General features: G+C 56.6%; 1 protein-coding gene and 2 long non-coding RNA genes across 4 annotated transcripts; 2 read left to right on the forward strand and 1 right to left on the reverse strand.

The window, feature by feature from the left end:
* Positions 1 to 1,606: 1,606 nt before the first annotated feature.
* LOC123604639 lies at positions 1,607 to 5,245 on the forward strand. Its single transcript, XR_006715408.1, has 3 exons — positions 1,607 to 2,298; positions 4,812 to 4,891; positions 5,165 to 5,245. It is a non-coding gene; the product is annotated as an uncharacterized LOC123604639 (long non-coding RNA).
* Positions 5,246 to 5,289: 44 nt separating this feature from the next.
* On the forward strand, positions 5,290 to 20,610 carry GUCY2D (guanylate cyclase 2D, retinal). Of its 2 annotated transcripts, XM_045487355.1 has the most exons (20): positions 5,291 to 5,548; positions 5,891 to 6,605; positions 6,694 to 6,998; positions 9,999 to 10,350; positions 10,698 to 10,782; positions 11,049 to 11,151; positions 11,567 to 11,668; positions 13,427 to 13,507; positions 14,829 to 15,035; positions 15,122 to 15,278; positions 15,762 to 15,911; positions 16,517 to 16,665; positions 17,208 to 17,371; positions 17,475 to 17,667; positions 17,886 to 18,060; positions 18,313 to 18,411; positions 18,542 to 18,636; positions 18,762 to 18,847; positions 18,936 to 19,052; positions 19,571 to 20,610. In XM_045487355.1, the coding sequence occupies exons 2-19, from the start codon at positions 5,900 to 5,902 to the stop codon at positions 19,027 to 19,029; spliced, it is 3,303 nt and encodes a 1,100-aa protein (XP_045343311.1). In that variant the 5' UTR covers positions 5,291 to 5,548; positions 5,891 to 5,899; the 3' UTR covers positions 19,030 to 19,052; positions 19,571 to 20,610. The 2 variants fall into 2 exon arrangements, 1 of the variants encoding a protein (XP_045343311.1); XR_006714670.1 differs by lacking the exons at positions 18,936 to 19,052; positions 19,571 to 20,610 and having other exon boundaries at positions 5,290 to 5,548; positions 17,886 to 18,026.
* LOC123602992 lies at positions 14,070 to 15,227 on the reverse strand. The gene is made up of 3 exons (XR_006714671.1): positions 15,113 to 15,227; positions 14,865 to 14,969; positions 14,070 to 14,273 (listed from the first exon to the last, which is right to left on the reverse strand). It is a non-coding gene; the product is annotated as an uncharacterized LOC123602992 (long non-coding RNA).
* Positions 20,611 to 21,849: the final 1,239 nt, after the last annotated feature.

Here is a 21,849-nt window from a genome sequence, read left to right on the forward strand (position 1 = left end):
AAACAGTGGGAGAATTTGTTTATAACCTTGGCCTGGCCAAGGCTTGTTAAATAATGACCCGAAATCAAAAAAAAAATATTTAAAAAATCTTAAAAGACACACGTAAAAACGTGCTTGTCGAAAACACACCCGTGTTAAAAGCAAACAAAAAAACCACACACACGGGTAAAATAGTTTTACATGTTTTTCATGCTTATTTATTTTGAGAGAGAGAGAGAGAAAGGGAGAGAGAGAATCCCAAGCAGGCTCTGCGTTGGCATCACAGAGCCCGACATAGGGCTCGATCACTGAGCCACCCAGGCGCCCCAACACACTCTGGAAAATACTTTCGCAGATCATATCACAAATGTGTAATTCTCCTAACATTTAAAAAGCTCTAAAAAAAACTGTAAGAAAGATACCAATAACCCAATAGAAAAGTGGTAAATACACCGACAATTCTCAGAATATGATATACAAATGGCTTATAAACACGCAGGCGGGGCAATTTATTGGAGCAGAGCTAGTCATAGGCAAACAGGTAACTGGTCAACCAGATGATGTGGCCTCCGTTCAGTGGAATACCATGTAGCTGTAACCATCTCTTATGAAACAAGACAGGAAAAGACCTCCAAGATCTGTCATCAAAATCAAAGAGCAAAGTATAGACCCGTGTTACCTTTTATGTCAAAGGGAACTGTAAGAAAATATGTCTTATTGGCTTGTGTACCTCGAAGGATCCCCGGAGGATAAATAACAATCTGACGGTGACTGCCTACTCAAAGGGGCAAGCTAAGTGGGCACAGGGAGGGGGACTTTTCACAGTATTCTTTTTTTAATTTATTTTATTTTTAATCCTATAAAATGTTAAATGTGTTACCTTCTTACGCAACAAATACAAAATAAAATATTTTTGAGGAGAGAATTGAGAATTACATAAAATGATATATTTTCTTTCTTTTTTCCAACGTTTATTTATTTTTGAGAGAGAGAGAGAGAGAGTGCGAGCAGCAGAGGGGCAGAGAGAGAGAGGGAGACACAGAATCCGAAGCAGGCTCCAGCCCTGACTCAGGGCTCAGCCCCATGAATGGTGAGATCATGACCTGAGCTGATGTCAGATGCTTAACTGACTTAGCCACCCGGGTGCCCCTCTCAAAGATTTTTTTTTTAAGTTTTATTTATTTAAGTAATCTATATGCCCAAAGTAGGATTTGAACCCACAACCTCAAGATCAAGAGTCACACGCTCTTCTGATTGAGCCACCCAGGAGTCCCCAAAAATGGTGATTTAAGGTTCATTTTCTAATTGCATAGGGAAACACGATCTATTTTCATGTTCCCTCATCACTATTCTTTATGACAAACTGCAGTGTAAGCCTGGCTTTTGCCTTCTATTTTAGATTCAACGTCCTTTTCTAACTCAACTTGAATTGTTTTTTAAGAATCAGACTCCCCCAGGACTTGCCTGCTACTCTCAGATTCAAGCCAAATTGGATAAAAAGTGCTTTCGCCTCATTTAAACTTTAAGGAAACATGGTTTTCCTCGTCTACTGCTGTAGCAATTCCACAAACAGAAACTTCTCATTCCTTCTGTCAAGTCCAAATTTCATGACTTCACGGGGGGTGGGTGAGGGACTAAAAATCCCAGAAGAGGGACCTTTTCCCTTCTCTAAACAAGGAGAGAAACCAAGACCTTCCAGAGGGGGAGCTCCACCTGTGGCTGGGGTTATTTATAGGACTTGGATTTAAATTTAATTCTGCCCTCTGGTAACTCCAGTGGCACCTGCTACTTTAAGAGCTGGCCCCACCCTCTACGTAAGAGAGCTGTTTAGCTCCAGTGTGTACAGATCAAATGCAAGTTTAGCAGGCAAGACACAAGAAACATAAACAAGTTCTGCAAAGGGTCCCTGGAGGAGGGGGGCCAGAGTGGTGGCTGGAGTCAGGCTGTGTCACCTGGGCACGAGGACCAGGATGGGTTTAAACTATTCTGCCCCTAGGATATAAAATGGGGCGGCCGCTCCGAAAAACATTGCACATGTGGTCCAGCCATTCCTCTTCTAGGTACAGACTCAAAAGAATTGAATGCAGGGACTTAAATGGGTATTTGAACAGCCACGTTGACAAGAGCCTAAAGGTAGAAGCAAGACAAGAGTCCCTGGACAGATGAATGACTAAACACAATGTGGAATATGCACACAGTGGGATATCATTCAGCCTTTAAAAAGTAGGCAATTGTGACACCTGCTCCAATACGGATGTACCTTACGTGAAATAAGCAAGACATAAAAGGACAGATACGATACGATCCCACTTCTACGACGTACGTAGAGTGGTCAAAGTCATAGAGACTTTGAACGGTGGTTGCCGGGGCTGGGAGGAGGGGAGATGGGGAGTTATTGTTTACTGGGTATGGTGGTTCAGTTTGGGATGATGGAAAGTTTTAGGGATGGATAGTGGTGACAGTGAATATATTTCATGCTGTTGGATTGCACACGTAAAAATAGCTAAAATAGTAAATTTTATATTATGCACCTTGTGCCACAATAAAAAAAAAGTTTAAAAAAAGTTGGACAGTTCACCGACTGAGTCACCCAGGCACCCCTCAAAATGTTTTTTTTTTTAATTTTTAATGTTTATTTATTTTTGAGAGAGAGACAGAGAGACAGAGTGTGAGTGGGGAGGGGCAGAGAGACAGGGAGACACAGAATCCGAAGCAGGCTCCAGGATCTGAGCTGTTAGCACAGAGCCCAACGCAGGGCTTGAACCCACGAACCATGAGATCATGACCTGAGCCGAAGTCAGACGCTTAACCGACTGAGCCACCCAGGCGCCCCTCAAAATGTCTTATTTAAAACTTATTTAAGGGTCTCCTAGGTGGCTCAGTCAGGTAAACATCAGACTCCTGATTTTGTCTCAGGTCGTGATTTCACAGTTTGTGAGCTTGAGCCCCGCCAGAGTCAAGCTCCGCTCAGATAGCATGGAGCCTGCTTGGGATTCTCTCCCTCTCTCTCTCTCTCTTTCTCTCTCTCTGCCCCTCCACTGCTCTCTCTCGTCCTCTCTCTCTCTCTCTCAAAATAAATAAATAAACTTAAAAAAATAAGTAACATTTATTTAAAATCCCTGAATATAGTGATCAAGTGTTCACCTCCGTGAGGTCTTAAAACTCTTCATTCGCATTGTATCCCTAGAGCCTAAAACAGTGCCTGTCACAGTGGAAATTCATGAGTGTTTTTTGAATGAATGAATGGTTCCTTATTCAAGTTGCTCATGCACAAATAAATGTTTTTCCAAGGTCGTTCCTACAAGTGGGGTTGATTTGACTCTGCTAAGTGTTGCAAAAACAGTCCACCAATTTACATCTTTGTCACCAATATGAAGGGATTGCGTCTTCTATTTGTACCATTTGCTTTCTCACACCTTATTTTTTGCCATCTGATAGATATTAAGGGTATTTCACTGTTTTATTGTGTACTTCCTTGAATATTAGTGAGGTTACACATTTTTTCCTTAGGCTTTTCTCGTGACTTGCCTGTTCATATCATTTGCCCGTTTTTGTAGTGGGTTGTTTATCTCTTTCATATCATGTATGTTTGGGTACTCATCCTTCGTTAATGTTTTGCACCTATCTTCCTGTCTTTGGCCGATGTTTTCTCTTTGTTATATGCTTTTCTGACCAGAAATTTTTAAATTTTAAAATATTTTTAATCAAGTGTGTGGTTTTTGTTTGGTTGGTTTTTTTTGCTCTCTTTTGTTTTTTAGTAATCACTACACCCAACAGGGGGCTTGAACTCATGATCATGAGATTGAGAGTTGCATGCTCCTCTGACTGAGCCAGCTGGGCGCCCCCAGAAATTTTAAATTTGATGTTTTCCAATGTGTCAGTCTTTCCCTTTATGGTTTGTACTTTATGCATCTTGTTTGAGAAATCCTTTCCTACTTTGAATTGGTATAGATATTCTCTTTTCATCCACACGTTTTTTATTAACTGTGTATTTGGAAATAATTTTAAACTTACAAAACGCTGCAAAGATAAAAAAGGTACGAAGAACGCTCCTATACCCCTTATCTAGTTCACCTCATTTTAACATTTTACCCATTCGTTTATTATTTGATATATATAATATAAACAACATAGTAAATGTAATACATGTGATGTATAGTATATACATAGTATTTCTTAACTATTTGAAGGTAAGTTACGTACATTATGGTGCTTTACAGCTAAATGCTTTAGTGTGTATTTCCTATGAGTAGGGAGTCTCCTACATAACTATAGCACGGTTATCAACTTTATAAATTTACATTGATAAAATAACTTTATCAAATCTCCCATTCATATCCCAATTTTGTCAGCGGACATATTTGATGCTGATGTTCCCTATTGGCATTTTTATAACCCCATAAGCCATTTAACCCTATAAACCCTATAACCTTATAGCAGTTTTAAAAAGCCTATAGTGTAGGGTCCAAGCCAGGAGAAGGTATTGCATTTAATCGTCATGTCTTTTTTGCTTCCTTTAATCTGGAACAGTTCCTCAACTTTTCTTTATTTGTCTTTTAGAATACTGACGTTTTTGAAGAAAACAGTCCCATCCCTGCCCCCCCACCCCCTTCTTAGTAAAATGTTCCTCATTTTGTGTCTATCTGATGTTAGCTTGTGATTAGATTAGGCTTGATGAGAGCACTTTCAGCTGGCCCTCTGCACAGCTGCAGTGATGTGCGATTTTGCATCCGCAATATTACGAAGATTGTGTCTTTCTCAGCGTATCACGTCTGGAGGCTGAATCTGTCTTAATTACCTTTGTCATCCAGACGTTATATTCTTTATCACAGGTAATTTTCACAACAACCTTCAGAGAGATTAAGCAACTTTCCCAAGTTCACCAAGCCAGGAAGGAGGAATTTGAACCCAAGTCTGCCCAAGCCCAGAGGTCTTTGCATTATTTCCTGGGGTTCTGCCTTCCCATAGGCCAAAGGGACGGGTTTCTAGGCACAGAGAAGTGGAAATCGGAGAATCGAGGGTGGGCAGATGGGAGAAAAGGGTATCAGACTGGTTCGGGTTTGGGCTCCGGGGTTCAGACTTTGCCAGCCAAGGGATGGGGCTTGGCCTTGGCTGCCGAAAGTGGAAACAGGTGATTGGAGGGAATGAGACAGAGAACTCCCACCCTGAAACTGGTCACCCATAGGTGTCCAGGGGCACAACTCATCGCTTCCCAGGCTGAGAAGAGTAATGTGGCAGCAGCTTGAAAAGGCGAACCTGCAGGTGCTTTTGTTGGGGGTGGGGGGGGGGCGGGTAGAGGGGAGGGGGGCTGTTGAGAGGCATGGAGGAGAATCTGCTGGGGCCTGGAAGCCAGGACAGCCTCCTCTGTAGGGAGCCTCATCCTCCACCAACTCCTCCCTGCCTGATTAAGGGACCTTAATCAGCTTGAGGAGATTAAGGACTCTGGACAGCTGTTCCCACACCCCCGCCCCGGCCGGGCTGGCAAAGGAGACCTGTGGGAGGGCGCCAGAAGGGGGATCTGCCCCGTGACCCCTCACCCGGGGCCTGGGCCCGAGCCCCGGACTTTCCGGTGAGTGGCTAAGGCCCCTCCGCAGGCACGGATTCGGGTCCCTTCTGCCCCAGATGGATCCAAGGAGGGCGTGGGCATGTCTCCGCTGACCCCAGACGGCTCTGATGAGGGAGGAGGGGCGGGCAAGAGGGGAACAGGAAGCAGGAGAAACGGGGTGTGGGGGGTGCGGCCATGCCCTTGACTCCCGTAGAGTCGTCCAAGCCAGAGGAGGGGGCTGTGGAAGTGGGGACATGCCCCGGGGTTAGTTGGGCTTTGAGAAGCTGGAGGTTGCGGACAGAACCCTAAGAGAGTCGTGCCCCCCCCCCCCCCCGGCCGCTCATCCGGCCCTGCTTATGCTCCCAGAAGCCGGCAATGACGGCGTGCGCCCTCCCTGCGGGTGGGTGTCCGGACCCCCGGCGCCGCGCCCCCGCGCGGCGGGTTCCATCCCCGCCCGGCGTCCCCCGGGCCCTGCCGCTGCTTCTGCTGCTCCTGCCGCCCTCCGCCCGGCCCGCCGTCTTCACAGTGGGGGTGCTGGGCCCCTGGGCCTGCGACCCCATCTTCGCGCGCGCCCGCCCGGACCTGGCCGCCCGCCTGGCCGCCGCCCGCCTGAACCACGACCCTGCCATGGCAGGGTCCCCCCGCTTCGAGGTCGCGCTGCTGCCCGAGCCGTGCCGGACGCCGGGCTCCCTGGGGGCGGTGTCGTCCGCGCTGGGCCGCGTCTCGGGCCTCGTGGGCCCGGTGAACCCCGCGGCCTGCCGGCCGGCCGAGCTCCTGGCCCAGGAGGCGGGGGTCACGCTGGTGCCCTGGGGCTGCCCCGGGACGCGGGCGGCGGGCACGACGGCCCCCGCGGTGACGCCCGCGGCGGACGCCCTCTACGCTCTCCTCCGCGCCTTCCGCTGGGCGCGCGTGGCCCTGGTCACCGCGCCCCAGGACCTGTGGGTGGAGGCGGGACGCGCCCTGTCCGCCGCGCTCAGGGCGCGGGGTCTGCCCGTTGCCCTGGTGACCACCATGGAGCCGTCGGACGTGTCCGGGGCCCGGGAGGCCCTGAGGAGGGTCCAGGACGGGCCCAGAGTCAGAGGTAGGCTCCGCCGCGGGGTGCGGGGAGGGAGGGGCGCGGCGGCGCGGGCAGCGGGGCGCAGCAGTGAGCCCGGGGTCTCGGTCCCCAGCCGTGATCATGGTGATGCACTCGGTGCTGCTGGGCGGCCAGGAGCAGCGCTGCCTGCTGGAGGCCGCCGAAGAGCTGGGCCTGGCCGACGGCTCCCTGGTCTTCCTGCCCTTTGACACGCTCCACTACGCCCTGTCACCGGGCCCCGAGGCCTTGGCCGCCCTGGCCAACAGCTCCCGGCTTCGCAGGGCCCACGATGCGGTGCTCACCCTCACGCGGCACTGTCCCCCCGGGGGCAGCGTGATGGACAGCCTGCGCAGGGCCCAGGAGCGCCAGGAGCTGCCCTCTGACCTGGATCTGCTGCAGGTAGAGGCACCTGGGAGGAGGGAAGAGGGGAGGAGGGGAGAGGGGAGAGGGGAGAAGGGCATGGAGTCAACGGGAGAGGGAAGACGGAGGCAGTGGGGAGAGACTAAGAGAGCAAGCTCTACCTGTTCTGACGTTTCCTGGGTAAACAGAGGCGCTGGGCTTGCTTGGGGCATCTTGGTGTATTGGGATTGCTTCCAGAGTGTAGGCCAGGGGACCCCCTCCCCCCCAAGCCCAGCTCCAAGCAGGAAACCCTAGTGAACGCTACACTGTGATGTCTTGCGGTCAGCTTCAAAGTGAACCTGCTTCCAACACCCCTGGGACAGGCAGTCTATAATACACTGCTGGTGTGTGTGTGTGTGTGTGTGTGTGTGTGTGTGTGTGTGTGTGTGTTTTAATTTTCAAATGTTTATTTATGTTGGAGAAAGAGACAGAGGGTGAGCGGGGGAGGGGCAGAGAGCGAGGGAGACCCAGAATCTGAAGCAGGCTCCAGGCTCCCAGCTGTCAGCACAGAGTCTGGGACTCGAACTCACAAACCGCGAGATCATGACCTGAGCCGAAGTCGAAGTCGGGTGTTCAACCGACGGCACCCCCCAGGTGCCCCTGCACTGCCGGTGTTCTTAAGAGAACGGGAAAGGAGGACAAAGGCAGATGCGACCTCCACGCCCAGTTTAGAGGTGTTTCCTCTGGGGCTTCGTCAGGTGGTGGTAACTTTTGGACAGCCTTGACAAGTCTTGCGAGAAGCAGAAAGGACCCTAGGTGGAGCCAGGGGCTTCCATAATTATTTAGACCCACGGCTTACTGCCAACAACCCCAATACCCAGGATTCCCTGAGAATCCAGAATCCTGGGTCACACCATCTAACTCGAGACCGGTCACAAAAAGGGGAGGGGCTAGGGGCACCTGGGTGCCTCAGTCGGTTAAGCTTCCGACTTTGGCTCAGGTCATGGTCTCCCGGTCCATGAGTTCGAGCTCCACGTGGGAGCCTGCTCGGATTCTGTGTCTCCCTCTCTCTCTCTCTCTCTCTCTCAAAAATAAATAAGCATTAAAAAAAATTTTTTTTTAAGGGGGAGGGAGCTGGAAACCACTAAGATAGGTGGGAATTTAGATGGCAGGGGGCAGGAAACTAACCACCACAAAGACCTTCCTCAAAGGGTTGCACTTGAGAGAGGGCCGTGAATCAAGGGGGTGGGGGTTGGAATATTCCCCACCAATGCCCCTAGTCTCCTCCAAGAGGACCTGGGGTAGCCAGTGGGAGAAAGGATGGGAATAGTGAGCGAGAAGAGGAGAGCGAGGCGGTTGGGACAGTGGTGAGACTGGATGGGGGACAGGTGGAAGAAGTGGTGACAAAAACCATGTTCCGTTCTCAGTAACTGGCACAGGCGAGACCCCGGGAGTTACCTTCGATTCCTCTTACCTCCCCCCTCCCACGCTAACCCTAACCCACCCACCGACCCCCCCCCCACCCATCCAGACATCACGACCTGTCAGTTTTACTTTTTAAAAGTCACTCGAATCCATTCTTATTCTCTATTCTCACTGTCATTGCCCCGGTTCGGGCCGCAGCACCTCCGATCTAAAGCCTGAAACAAAATCTCCCCAAAAGGTCTCTGCTTCAGTGCTCACCTGCCCCGGCCTTTCTCCACCCAACAATCAGTTCAAGCTTCAGACACCTGACAAATCTGACTGTGTCACACCCCTGTCCCGAGCCTCCCAGGGGCTTCCCTTGCCCTGGGTAGATGACGGTCTCTTCAGAGGGCTTATCACGTCTCACATGCCTTCCCCTCTCTTCCATCGTCCTTGAACTTCAGCCAGACGGAGCTACTCTGGTCTCCCTAAATGTGCCCGTCTCTCTTGCCTCTGTGCTGCTGGGTGCGCTCTTCCCTCTCCCCTGTCCCTCCCCTCCCCCCAGATAACTGACTCACCCCCTCAAGGATGGTCACTTCTTCTGGAAGCCTTCTCCCCCTCCCTCAGCCTGGGTCGGGACCCTCCTTTCCTGTCTCTGCAGCTCCCTAATCACCCCTACCGTCACCCATGGCACTACCCTAACATCCCTGTCTCCCCAACTAGAAGAAAGGTTCCTTGGGACAGGGACTCTATCTTACCATCTCAGTGTCACCTATTGCTTTACACACGCCTGGCACTGTGAGAGATGGGAACTGGGGAAAATAAGCTTGATCGACTTGGGGAAAGAAAAGAAGGAAAAATAGAAAATATAGAAGCCAACCAAAAGATAGGAAAGGAGGCTTTTAGGTAAATGAGAAGTAATTATATTAAAAATATGAGCAAGGCAGCCAACAGGAAGGGGAAGAGAGGAGCTGCAGGTGATGGAGAATAGGAATAACCAAGGTTGAGAAGAGCCTAAGAACCCCCCAAAAGAGGGAAGGTCAATGGGGAGGAGGGGAGAGAAGAGAGCCCATAGGGAAAGAGAGAGGAGGAAAGAGCCAACGGGGAGAGAGGAAGAGAGAGCCCATGGGGAGAGGGGAGGAGAGAACCCATGGGGAGAGAGGAAGGGAGAGCCATTGGGGAGAGGGGAGGAGAGAGCCAATGGGGAGAGGGGAGGAGAGAGCCAATGGGGAGAGGGGAGGAGAGAGCCAATGGGGAGAGAGGAAGGGAGAGCCATTGGGGAGAGGGGAGGAGAGAGCCAATGGGGAGAGGGGAGGAGAGAGCCAATGGGGAGAGAGGAAGGGAGAGCCATTGGGGAGAGAGGAGGAGAGAGCCAATGGGGAGAGGGGAGGAGAGAACCAATGGGGAGAGAGGAAGGGAGAGCCAATGGGGAGGAGAGAGCCAATGGGGAGAGGGGAGGAGAGAGCCAATGGGGAGAGAGGAAGGGAGAGCCAATGGGGAGAGAGGAGGAGAGAGCGCTGAGCTGAGGGATCGGGGGAAGCACCAACGAGGTGTGAACGGTCTATGCACGAGGGGCCTGAGCACTGGAGAGAAGCAGTGCAAGGCTAGGTGGGCCAGCGGTGACCCCAACCCTGAGCCCCTACTGCCCTCCCCCAGGTGTCCCCACTCTTCGGCACCATCTACGACGCGGTCTTCCTGCTGGCGGGGGGCGTGGCGCGAGCGCGGGCGGCCGCAGGGGGCGGCTGGGTGTCCGGAGCAGCGGTGGCCCGCCACATCCAGGACGCCCAGGTCCCCGGCTTCTGCGGGGCCCTGGGAGGAGCCGAGGAGCCCCCGTTTGTGCTGCTGGACACGGACGCGGCGGGGGACCAGCTGTTCGCCACATACGTGCTGGACCCCACCCGGGGCTCCCTCCGCTCGGCTGGGACCCCGGTGCATTTCCCTAGAGGGGGAGGAGGACCCGGGCCTGACCCCTCGTGTTGGTTCGAGCCAGGCATCATCTGCAACGGAGGTGAGGGCGAGCACCCCAGCCCCCACTGGGACAGTCACCGTGGAGCCTCCACTAAGTGGTGAAAGAGAGTGAACTCTCGTCCTGGAACTCCTTCCAGGTCCTTCCTCAGACCCCTGGCTTGTGCGGAACCTGTCTCTTGCCAAGCCCCCTAAGCCCTCTTGGAACCTTCCTAGCATTCCCAGAGGCTCCCTTTTGCAGGAGACCATGACCTTTCCCTAGATCTCGTTCTGGGCTCCCATCCACCTTTCCTAGGGCCTCCAGGATTTGATCTGACTCCATCCCCCCATAGAGAGGGTGCCTCCCCCTGGCCACGGTCCTCAGAGTCCTCCCTCTCACTGCCTCTCCAGGAGTGGAGCCCGGCCTCGTCTTTATCGGCTTCCTCCTGGTGGTTGGGATGGGGCTGACAGGGGCCTTCCTGGCCCATTATGTGAGGTGAGTATGGGAGTGGGGTAGGTAAGGGATGAGCCTGCCAGAAATGCATCTGTGCAGCAAAGACAGCAGGCTGGGCCCACTCAAGAGTAGGAAAAAAAAAAAAAAAAAGGAAGATGGAGAACATGGGGTTGCCCTCAAGGGGGTGGCAGACCAGGGGCTGTCTGGTTTGGGGATGACTGCTCTCCCCTGAGCCAACATTATCCCTTGCTGGCCTCCTGTCCTGGACCTTGGTCCCTTTTGAGCAGATGACGTCCTTTCCCTACCAGGCATCGTCTAATTCACATCCAGATGGTCTCTGGCCCCAACAAGATCATCCTGACTCTGGACGATATCACCTTCCTCCACCCGCAAGGGGGCAGCTCTCGAAAGGTGGGAGAGGCAGGGAGGCAGGGGCTATCTGGCAGGGAGCCCGCTCCCCAAGTGTCCTCCACTGTGTATCTGTTCCCCTGCCTGGGCCAGCCCTCACCCCAGCCCCGAGGAAAGCCTGGTTTCTGCCCTGGCTCCCTCTCAGGTCTGAGCTCTGGGGATCAGCACCCTTAATGTGCAGTGACAATACCAGCCCTGTCCCGGCTGCTGTCCTGGGACAGCGAGAAGCTCCAAACAAACCCGCTGGTTTGTTTTGTAAACTGTAAACCGCAGCGCAGTTGGGAAGTATAATGTCAGTATCATCTTCCCCTAATTAAGATTTCTTCCCTCTGTAATCCCTGGAACTCAGCCTGACCTCAATCCAGGACTCTGACCCCACAGTATATTCGGATCCCTTGCGTTGACCTCTACCCTCCAGGTGGTCCAGGGGAGCCGATCGAGTCTGGGTGCACACAGCGTGTCAGACGTTCGCAGCGTCCCCAGCCAGCCCGCGGACAGCGCCAACGTTGGCCTGTACGAGGTGAGCCTTACCCCGTCCAGGCCGAGCTCTATTCCTGGAGTTGCGTCATATCCCGCGGGCTCCAGAAAATGGTGACAGGAGCGCAGAATGGGCTCTAGGAAGAGGTCACGGGTTCCCCAAAGGGAGCGTCCGAGAATCCTTCCTGCCCCAGGATTTTTCCCTTAGCCTTTATCCAGATGAGGGCTCCTCAAAGGCCAATCACGGTGGCTCCGAGGCCGGAGGCCTGCCTGGTGGGGGGTGTTCCGGCACCAGCATGCAGCCCGGTGTGGCCACCGAAGCCATCCCCCTCCCCGTTGGGAGCCCCTGGCCCTGCCCCCTCCGTGGATCCAAGACTTCAGGCTACTGAAGGGCGTGGGCCTCCCTGGAAAGGTTGGGGCATCTGGGATGCGGCATCGTGGTCACAAAAAGGACATTTCCAGGACACGAGTTGTTCAGGATGGGGAGGTCCCAGACGGGGCTATCCTGACTCAGGACAGACAGACCCGCGTCCTGGTCCTACCCAGCGTTTCCACCCCATTCAGATCCGACTCAGGAACCGTGAGCTTACAGGGGATGGAAAGAGAAAGTCACGGAAGGGCATTAGGACCTTCACTATGGGTCAGCAAATCTGAATGCTGTAGGATGTGTGGGAATCAGGACAGACCGAGAGAGAGCTGAGGGAGCTCAGCTAATCAAGGGCGGGGTGGAGGCTTGGCGCTTCCAGATGTCAGGTCCCACAGAGCATGCAGAGGGTCCCAATATGTCACCTACAGGCCACCGCGGCCACTTGTCACTGGGGGAAGTTGTTGTTAATCATTTGAATGGGCCTACCCTGTGCCTTGAAGAATGTTTAGCGTCTCTTGTCCCACCCACAAAACACATCTCCCAGTTTGGGGGACAATTAAAAATGTCCCCTATGTATTTCCAAAGGCTCGTTAGGGGTCGACACCAAACCACCAGAATCTCCGGCCAGTGCGGCCAAACCCCTCACCCACGGACGAGGCCGGCTACAGGGATTGCAGGGTCTAAGGCAGAATGACACCGAAGGGTCCCTGTTGGTTCAGGATGGAGGAGCAGACGGCTGAACCAAGCACAGGCCCTCGTGAGCATGGGGCCCGATGGGACCGCGTTCCCATGGACCAGCCCTACCCACAGCTGAGGACAGTGAGGCTCCGAGCCTGGAGGGGAACTGCCTGTGCGTCACAGCCTGTCATAAAAGCCTGATCTCCCCAGACTCCTGACTCCCAGCACAGTGCTCTCTCAGGGCAACAGATGGTGAGGAGGGCTGTGGCCTCAATGACATCTGTGGTGCTAACGGCTTGCTTACTAAGGCTGTGGGTGGGTGCGTCTGCGTTGGTGAGGACAGCCACGCGAGGGTGGCCCCCATCCCCGCCAGCCGTGAAGTGGACTGACAGATGTCAAACGCTTTGCTTCTGAACCTCTGCGTCACAGGCAGGATGTGTCCTGAGGCAGTAGGCCAGTGGAAACGTGGGGGCTCCGCGGCTTTTCACCTCACGGGCTTTTAAGAAACTGAGTTCACTGCTCCCATCTCTGGGGCGCCTGGGTGGCTCAGTCAGCGTCCAACTCTTGAGTTCAGTTCAGGTCACGATCCCAGGGTTGTGGGATCGAGCCCCACATTTGGCTCCTTGCTGAACGTGGAACCTGCTTAAGATTCTCTCTCTCCTTCTGGCCCTCTCCCTGGCTTGTGTGCATGCTCTCTCTCTCTCTCTCTCTCTCTCTCAAAACAACAACAAAAAACTACTCCCATCTCTGCTCCAGGGAGACTGGGTTTGGCTGAAGAAATTCCCAGGGGATCAGCACATAGCTATCCGCCCAGCAACCAGGACAGCCTTCTCCAAGGTGAGCGTTGAGCCCGTGGTGGGGTGTGGGGTGCGGGGTGGCCATCATTTCCTTCCCTCTTGGCCTTCTCTTTGCAGCTGGGGACAGAGATAGACCCGAATCTAGGAGAGACCAACGGGTCTCAGTGGAAGTGCCCTCTCCCAAAGCAGGTGTCCTGTTATGCTCTCCCATTTTTTTCTTAATGTTCGTTTATTTTTGAGAGAGAGAGCGCATGGAGGGGGGTGCAGGGAGAGAGGGAGAAAATTCCACACAGGCTCCATCAGTGTAGAGCCCCATGCGGGGCTCGATCCCATGAACCCATGAGATCACGACCTGAGTCAAAACCAAGAGTCAGGGGCGCCTGGGTGGCGCAGTCGGTTAAGCGTCCGACTTCAGCCAGGTCACGATCTTGCGGTCCGTGAGTTCGAGCCCCGCGTCAGGCTCTGGGCTGATGGCTCAGAGCCTGGAGCCTGTTTCTGATTCTGTGTCTCCCTCTCTCTCTGCCCCTCCCCCGTTCATGCTCTGTCTCTCTCTGTCCCAAAAATAAATAATAAAACGTTGAAAAAAAAAAAAAAAAAAAAACAAGAGTCAGATAATGCCTACTGGGCGAAGCGGAAAGCTGGCAAGGAGGCGGTGGCCTGGCTTATTCTGATCGTCCCACCTCGAGGCCCCCCTTACATCGTGCAGCCTCCGCCTGGCCTCCTCTGATGCCTCCACAGAAGCTCTCGGTCACAGCTGCAGAATGACTTAGGGTCCCCAGACTAAGTCACCACTTAACCACAGGCATCTAGGATGAAGGGAAGCCCCTTATTGGACCAAAGGAAAGTTGGAAGGCAGTAGTCACCCGCTGGCCCCCATTTCCCAGCATGCTTGGATTGTGAGGGCGCCTGTCCTGTGTGGCATGTGCTCCGCTAGGACCACAGTGTGACTGCTCAGTCCCTTCCTCCCTGCCTCGGGGATGTTGGGAGTCTCAGACATGAGCAAAGCAGGCCTGGGCCGTGGCCCGCACGGCCGTGTGTGGCCTCGGGGAGAACCTGCCTGGCTCCTGGTTACCAGTGCAAGGTAGTCGCTTCCCGTATGACTTTAAGCTAAACCATACTTAGCATCTCAACGGTGACCTTTGACCCACGTGTCTGTTCCGGAGAGAGAACTTACCCTTGGAAGAAAGCGCCCCCCACCCCGTGCCCCCATAGACCTTTCCAGTCACCCCTCTCATCCCACCTTCCGAGCGTGGACGCCCCAAACCAGACCTGGATACCCCCCACGGTATCCACGGTGCCTCCAGGGCACCCCCCACGGTGCCTCCAGGGCAGAAAATGCCCGTTGGCTCTCTCCCTCTCAGCTCCAGGAGCTGCGGCACGAGAACGTGGTCCTCTACCTGGGGCTCTTCCTCGGCGGCGGCGCGGGTGGCACCATGGCCCCCGGGGAGCGCATGCTGGCTGTGGTCTCCGAGCATTGTACCCGGGGCTCCCTCCACGACCTCCTCGCCCAGAGAGACATAAAGCTGGACTGGATGTTCAAGTCCTCCCTCCTCCTGGACCTCATCAAGGTGGGGGGGGGGGGTGCGGGGGTGGCAGGGAGGAGGGGGCAGGGGAGCCGCAGGGCTCAGGTCGCCTCGTATCCCACCCCTTCCAGGGAATGAGGTATCTGCACCACCGAGGCGTGGCCCACGGGCGCCTTAAGTCACGGAACTGCGTGGTGGACGGGAGGTTCGTGCTGAAAGTCACCGACCACGGTCAGGGGCGACTGCTGGAAGCGCAGAGGGTGTTGCCGGAGCCTCCCAGCGCGGAGGGTAGGATTCCCCCCACCCCCCCTCCGCTGCCTCCCGCGCGGACGAGCATCCCCGGGACCCCCGTTATCTCAGGGGCCCCTCCATCCATCCCTCCCTCCGCCTTCGCGTCCTCTCCATCCCACGCCCACTGCACGTGGCCCCGGCCTCGGTAAAGGTCTCAGGTCTCGGGACCTCAGAGAGGAGAAGGGGACTGGACTGGGGAGGCGGGGGCTCGAAGGGGCGTGGCTTGTGCCCGAGGGGCGGGGTGTCCTCTGAGCCTCCCTTTGCATAAAGGGCGGGGCCTATTTTTGAGGACCGCGCTTTCTCGGAGACCCGCGTCGGGTTTCTGGTAGTTTCTCCCGGGGATAGCTGCGGGCAGCGGGGCCACACTCGGGCTGGGAGTTGGGGAGTGGGTGCGAGCCTGGGCTTTTTGGTTAGGGCGGGGGTCTGTCCCCAGCGTCCCCAGGCCCTCCCGCATGCCCACGCCCCCTCCCCCGACCCCAGACCAGCTGTGGACAGCCCCGGAGCTGCTTCGGGACCCGGCCCTGGAGCGCAGGGGAACGATGGCGGGTGACGTCTTCAGCCTGGGCATCATCATGCAGGAGGTCGTGTGTCGCAGCGCCCCCTACGCCATGCTGGAGCTGACCGCCGAGGGTACGCTCGCTCGCTCGCGTCGCGCTTCCAGCCTGCGGCCCGGCAGAGCCTCTCGCCAGACCCAGCCTCTCTGCCCTAAAGCCCGGAGCCGAGGCTTAATTATGTGGGCCTCCCTTATGTGGATCTCAAGGGTCAGGGCCGGGGAGAGCAAGCGTCAGGATGGGAGGCGGCGGCTCTTAGGCTCCCAGACATCAGTGGTTGTCTCTGTCCTCATCCTGGACCCGACCTGCTCCCCCGGCTGAGGGAGCGGGCTCCCCTCTGGTTCTTAGGGACGGCACGGAGGCAGCAGTGTCGGGGGAAGGGGGCGAAGGCAGTGGGATCTGGTTCAAATCCGTATGACTTACCATCCAGGAGTCAGCAAGCTACTGGGCCACCCCAACCCTCACTCTCAACTGCGACAAATGTTAGCTCTGCCTGTCACCTCTAACTGCCCCCTGCGCCCCCACCCTCCCACCCCCAGGGTTCAGGATCCTCCCGTTCCTTCCAGCAACGCCCTCCCCTCCCTCCCCGCGCTTCCCCGCCTCCTTCCGGAAGCTCTGATCAGGGGCTTCAACAGTCAGGCCAGAGTCAGAGGTGGCCTCTGTTGGTCCCCCTCATGCCTCCAGAAGTGGTGGAGAGGGTCCGAAGTCCCCCTCCACTGTGCCGGCCCTCCGTGTCCGTGGACCAGGCGCCCACGGAGTGCATCCAGCTGATGAAACAGTGCTGGGCGGAGCAGCCGGCCCTCCGGCCCTCCATGGACCGCACCTTCGAGCAGGTCAGCGGCTGGCATTGGGCAAGGGCTGGCCTGGCCGCTTGTCAGCAACCCGGGGAGGCTTCAGGAAGGCAGACTCGCGGGACCTCTGACCTCCAGGCCGTTTCCCAAGGGGCAGTCTGAGGACTGGGATTTAGGTGGGGACAGTTAGAACGGGGGCTGCGGGGCCCTTCGGAGCAGGAGATCGACCTCTGGGTGGGAGAAATATTTCACTCGATTCGAATAACATTTGAATCGCTTGGCCCGGTGTGGCCACAAGACTCTCGGCATGGGAGTCCAAACCCCAGTGTCTTGTCAGTTACCAGCTGAGAGCAGCTGATCTCTGGGACCCCCCCCCCCCATTTCCCGTATGGCTCCTGGTGTGTGAAGGCACAGGGCCTGGCATGGGGGGGGGAGGGGGCTGATGCGTAAACGATGCGTGGGGTGGGAGGTGCCTGGGGGTGGGCGCGGGGGGGCCAGGCGTAAGAGGGCCCCACGCAGGGGTCATGGCAGCCCAGGTCCTCAACAGCCCCCGCACCCCCACCCCGGCTGCCTCCCCCTACCAGTTCAAAAGCATCAACAAGGGCCGGAAAACGAACATCATTGACTCGATGCTGAGGATGCTGGAACAGTACTCCAGCAACCTGGAGGACCTGATCCGGGAGCGCACGGAAGAGCTGGAGCTGGAGAAGCAGAAGACAGACCGGCTGCTGACGCAGATGCTGCCCCCGTGCGTGCCCGCGGGGAGGGCTGCGAGGGGGAGGGCCCGCGGGCGGCCGGGGGCGTGACCTCCACCTAACGCCCGCCCCCCTCTCCCCGACGTCCCTACGTAGTTCTGTGGCCGAGGCTCTGAAGACGGGGACACCTGTGGAGCCCGAGTATTTTGAGGAGGTGACTCTGTACTTCAGCGACATCGTGGGCTTCACCACCATCTCGGCCATGAGTGAGCCCATCGAGGTGGTGGACCTGCTCAACGACCTCTACACGCTCTTTGACGCCATCATCGGCTCCCACGACGTCTACAAGGTGGGGTGTGCCGGAGCGGTGGGGGGGGGGAGGGGGGAGCAACCCTCCTTCAGCTCCGCCAGCCCCCAGTTCAGCCCCGCTGCCCCCGTCCCCATTTGGAAGCCTCCCCGGGATCCCCGCGCTGCCCACCCCCCCCCAGCTTAGGCCGCCTGACAAAGGACAGTCGCTTGGTGGGAGAGAGGTGCTCAGTACCGGACATGCACCCCCCTTTCCGTCAGGTGGAGACAATTGGGGACGCCTACATGGTGGCCTCGGGGCTGCCCCAGCGGAACGGGCAGCGGCACGCGGCGGAGATCGCCAACATGGCTCTGGACATCCTCAGTGCCGTGGGCTCCTTCCGAATGCGCCACATGCCCGAGGTGCCCGTGCGCATCCGCATCGGCCTACACTCGGGTACCTCCCGGGCTCTGGTGGCCCCCTCCCTCCCCGTCTAGGGCCGGTTCCGCATTCCCTGGACATTCGTGCGGGGGGGGGGGGGGAGGGGGGCAGTGGGACTTGCTGTGAAGCCGCCTCGGCAGGCACCCCGTCGTGATTGAGAGGTACCCTTGGGGAGCTGGTGGAGACGATGGGGCGCTAGAGAGTCCCCCGAGGTGCCAGGTGCCACCCAGCCGCCAGCACGGCCACCCACCCTGCGCGTCTCCGCAGGCCCGTGCGTGGCGGGCGTGGTGGGCCTCACCATGCCGCGGTACTGCCTGTTTGGGGACACGGTCAACACCGCCTCGCGCATGGAGTCCACGGGGCTGCGTGAGTGGGGCGGGGCGGGGTCCGGGGGTGGGGGGGGGCGATTCACGGAGCGAGGGGGAAGTGGCTCGGGGAGGGGGACGCGGGAGGGGAGTCCCGAAATCACCACGTCCCCTGTCCCCTGTCGCCCCAGCTTACCGCATCCACGTGAACATCAGCACCGTCCAGATTCTCCGCGCCCTGGACGAGGGCTTCCAGACGGAGGTGCGCGGCCGCACCGAGCTGAAGGTGAGACCGGCCCCGCCCCCTCCTGGGTCGCCACCTCGGGGGTCTTGGGTGCCACTTAGACCTCGAGATCCACCGCCCTCGCCCCAGCCGCCTAATCCCCCACCCCCCGCCGCGTGTCTCTCCAGGGCAAGGGCGCCGAAGACACGTACTGGCTGGTGGGCAGGCGCGGCTTCAACAAGCCCATCCCGAAACCGCCGGATCTGCAGCCGGGGTGAGGAACCAGCCTCCCGGCCCCTTCTCCCGGCCTGACCCCGCCCTCCGCCTGCCCCTCCCTGAGGCCGCCGCCCCCCTCCCCGCAGGGCCAGCAACCACGGCATCAGCCTGCAGGAGATCCCCCTGGAGCGGCGCCTGAAGCTGGAGAAGGCGAGGCCGGGCCAGTTCTCCGGGAAGTGAGGCGCGCCGCGCGGCGGGAACAGGTGCTGCCCCCTTGCTCCCAAGCCCAGCTGCCGATCTCCCAGGGGCCTCCTCTCCAGCCTTAGGGCCTGGCCCTGCCCGCTGAACTTCCCACCCAAGCCAGGTGTCCCAATTCCTGTCTGAGTGAGCCCAGGCTCTTTCCTAAACCCAGGAATTTTCCCCTGGGAGGGGGGAGTTCTGGTTCTGTAGGTCTGGAATGGCCCAGGAATCCAGACTTGAGAACCCTTGTACTCATGATCTTCTGAGGCCTCTCCTCTGACAACCCCCTCGCCCCCACTGCGCTGCATTAACAGGGGCCTCCCTGCCAGGCCCCACAGGCTGTGCACTGCACAAAAGACAGAACTTTCGGGAGCACCGTTCGCCAGAGGACAAGATGAATGTTGTCTCTAGCATTCTGTCACGGCAGAAGCCCTGCCCTCTACCTTCCTTGAAGAAACCGTGGCCCATGACCCTCCCCTTCTTAGGGGAACCCCCGTGACCCCTTTCTACGATTTCCCTCAGACACCCCTCTTTCTCTCAGGAGTATTCCGGAGGGTCCTTTTCCTGAAAGTTGCTGCTATGGGTGACCAACAGTCTGGCTGATACCAGTGGCTTCTGTCCGGCTCTGCCTCAAAGGATTCTGGGCCTTTACACCGGCTGTGTGACCTCGGGAAAGTCTCGTGCGCTCTCTGGGCTTGGATTTCTGTCACGATGAAATAAGGAGTGGCCTAGGTGGTTTCTGCACTCCTAAGCTTCCGGATGGCCTGGGTGTATGGGCACCGGCCCCAGTAACTCTGAGCCCATCAGGAGAGGTGGGGCTGGGGATTCTCCACTTTCCAGGGCCTCCCAGGGCCCCAGGAAGGAAGGTCTGGGGTTGGAATCCCCAACCCCAGAGGAGGCAGAGACCTGCGGTTCCCCCGGAGCAGGGGTTTGTGGCCTGAGGATTAGCCTCTGCTTAGCCTCGATAGTCCTTCCCTTCGCCCCCCCACCCCCACCGCCAGTCAGAAACCGGCCCCTTCTGTGGGCATCACCGTGTCTTGCCCAAGTGCAGAGAAAAGCTGGCTGCAGGGCTCTGGGGAGAGAAGAAGGCAAACAGGCCTCAGCACACCTTTACTCACCAGAACTCCTGAGGAATGGTAGGATTTTCTGTTGAACTGGACACTTGCCGAGCGCACAGAGAATCCTCTCTGCTTAGATCTCTCCAACAGGCGTCTGCAACCACTGCCCGTCCCCCCTCCTCCCCCCCCCCCCACCGGTCCAACTGAACTTTCTTTTGTGGAACAGCGACGTTCCAGAGCCCGGGCCTTGGCACTGTCGAGTTGGGGTGTCCTTCAGCGCCGCTGGAGACTGTGGCAGGAGTTAGTGGCAGCGGCAGCCGCCCAGCGTGTCCCTACAGGTGTAGTGAGTGTTCAGTCCCTCCCAGGTCAGCAAGCAGGCGTGGCCAGGGATATAGCGTCCGAGAGAATTTCCAGGTGGAAGGGTGAATGCTCACCACGCACAGTGTGGCTCCCGGGCCAGGGGCAGGGACATGACCTGAGAGCCTGTTAGAAATGCAGACTTGCGGGCCCAGACCTATCGATTCAGAATCCGCAGTTTTTTTTTAACTTTTTTTTTTTTTTTTTTTTTTTTTGGGACAGAGAGAGACAGAGCATGAACGGGGGAGGGGCAGAGAGAGAGGGAGACACAGAATCGGAAGCAGGCTCCGGGCTCTGAGCCATCAGCCCAGAGCCCGACGCGGGGCTCGAACTCACGGACCGTGAGATCGTGACCTGAGCTGAAGTCGGCCGCTTAACCGACTGCGCCATCCAGGCGCCCCCAGAATCCGCATTTTTAACAAGTTCCCTCAGGGTGTTTCTGTGCACCTGAACGAACGTTCACGAAGCATGTCACTAAGTGAGCCTAAAAATCTCTAAGATTTCATAAAAACCAGGCTAGAAACTCACCGAGACTGGTTTTGTTGGCCCATGGGGGGAAGTTTTGTTCTAATTTTGAGCTAACGTTTAGCAATCAAGAGATTCCCATTTTCTAAGAAACGTATACCAAACTTCCCTCTTCTCTGAAGTCAAAAAGTTCCACTGCTGGCTTTTCTGCTGGAGCTAGAGAGCCACTGATCGTTTGCTCTGGGGCTTTATTCTTTAGTTCTAACGGTCCCCACCCGCCAAGACCCAAGAGTTTCCGGATGTCCCTTACGTACCTGCCTGGCGCCCTTAGGCATTTAGCTCAGGGCCCCTGGGAACTGCCGCTGGGACTGCAGGTGCTTCTGGAGGTTGTTTCTGCCCGACCTGTGAAATCCACGGCTTAGCAGCCTCCCCGTCCTTCCTAGAGGTAGAGAGAGGACATATAACAGACCTCAACTGCAGCATTGGTAGGTTCTGGTCCCTCGAGGTGGTGCTGTAGGGTGAGTCAGTCAGTACAACTTCTAAAACATTTTTCGCCGAGTTGGGAGACGATGAGTTAAAGATTTTGAAAAACCCTGCACGTTTTTTTTTTTTTAAAGATTTTTAAAAACCCTGCCGGCACACACACACAATTTTCTAAATTCTGCACATTCTTAAGCATCTCTCTTCAGATTTTCTCTGGACTTCGGTCCCCGGGATGGAGGGCAGACAGCCTCTTCCCAGGCAGCGCCCCCACCCTCCCTGTTAAGCCCCTCCCCATCCCCCACCCTGACTCTTTCTCTCGCCTTCCATCCCACCTGGGGGACACCTGTGGTAGTTAATGGCCTGTGATTCAGGGGAGCCTCAGGGCAGCGTTGATCTGGGAGGAGACTAGCGCGGACAGGCTGGGGCAGGACACTTCCCAGGGGAGGAGGAGCTGGGG

The sequence above is a fragment of the Leopardus geoffroyi genome, chromosome E1 (assembly GCF_018350155.1).
Source record: "Leopardus geoffroyi isolate Oge1 chromosome E1, O.geoffroyi_Oge1_pat1.0, whole genome shotgun sequence".
In the NCBI taxonomy this organism is placed as follows: domain Eukaryota; kingdom Metazoa; phylum Chordata; class Mammalia; order Carnivora; family Felidae; genus Leopardus; species Leopardus geoffroyi.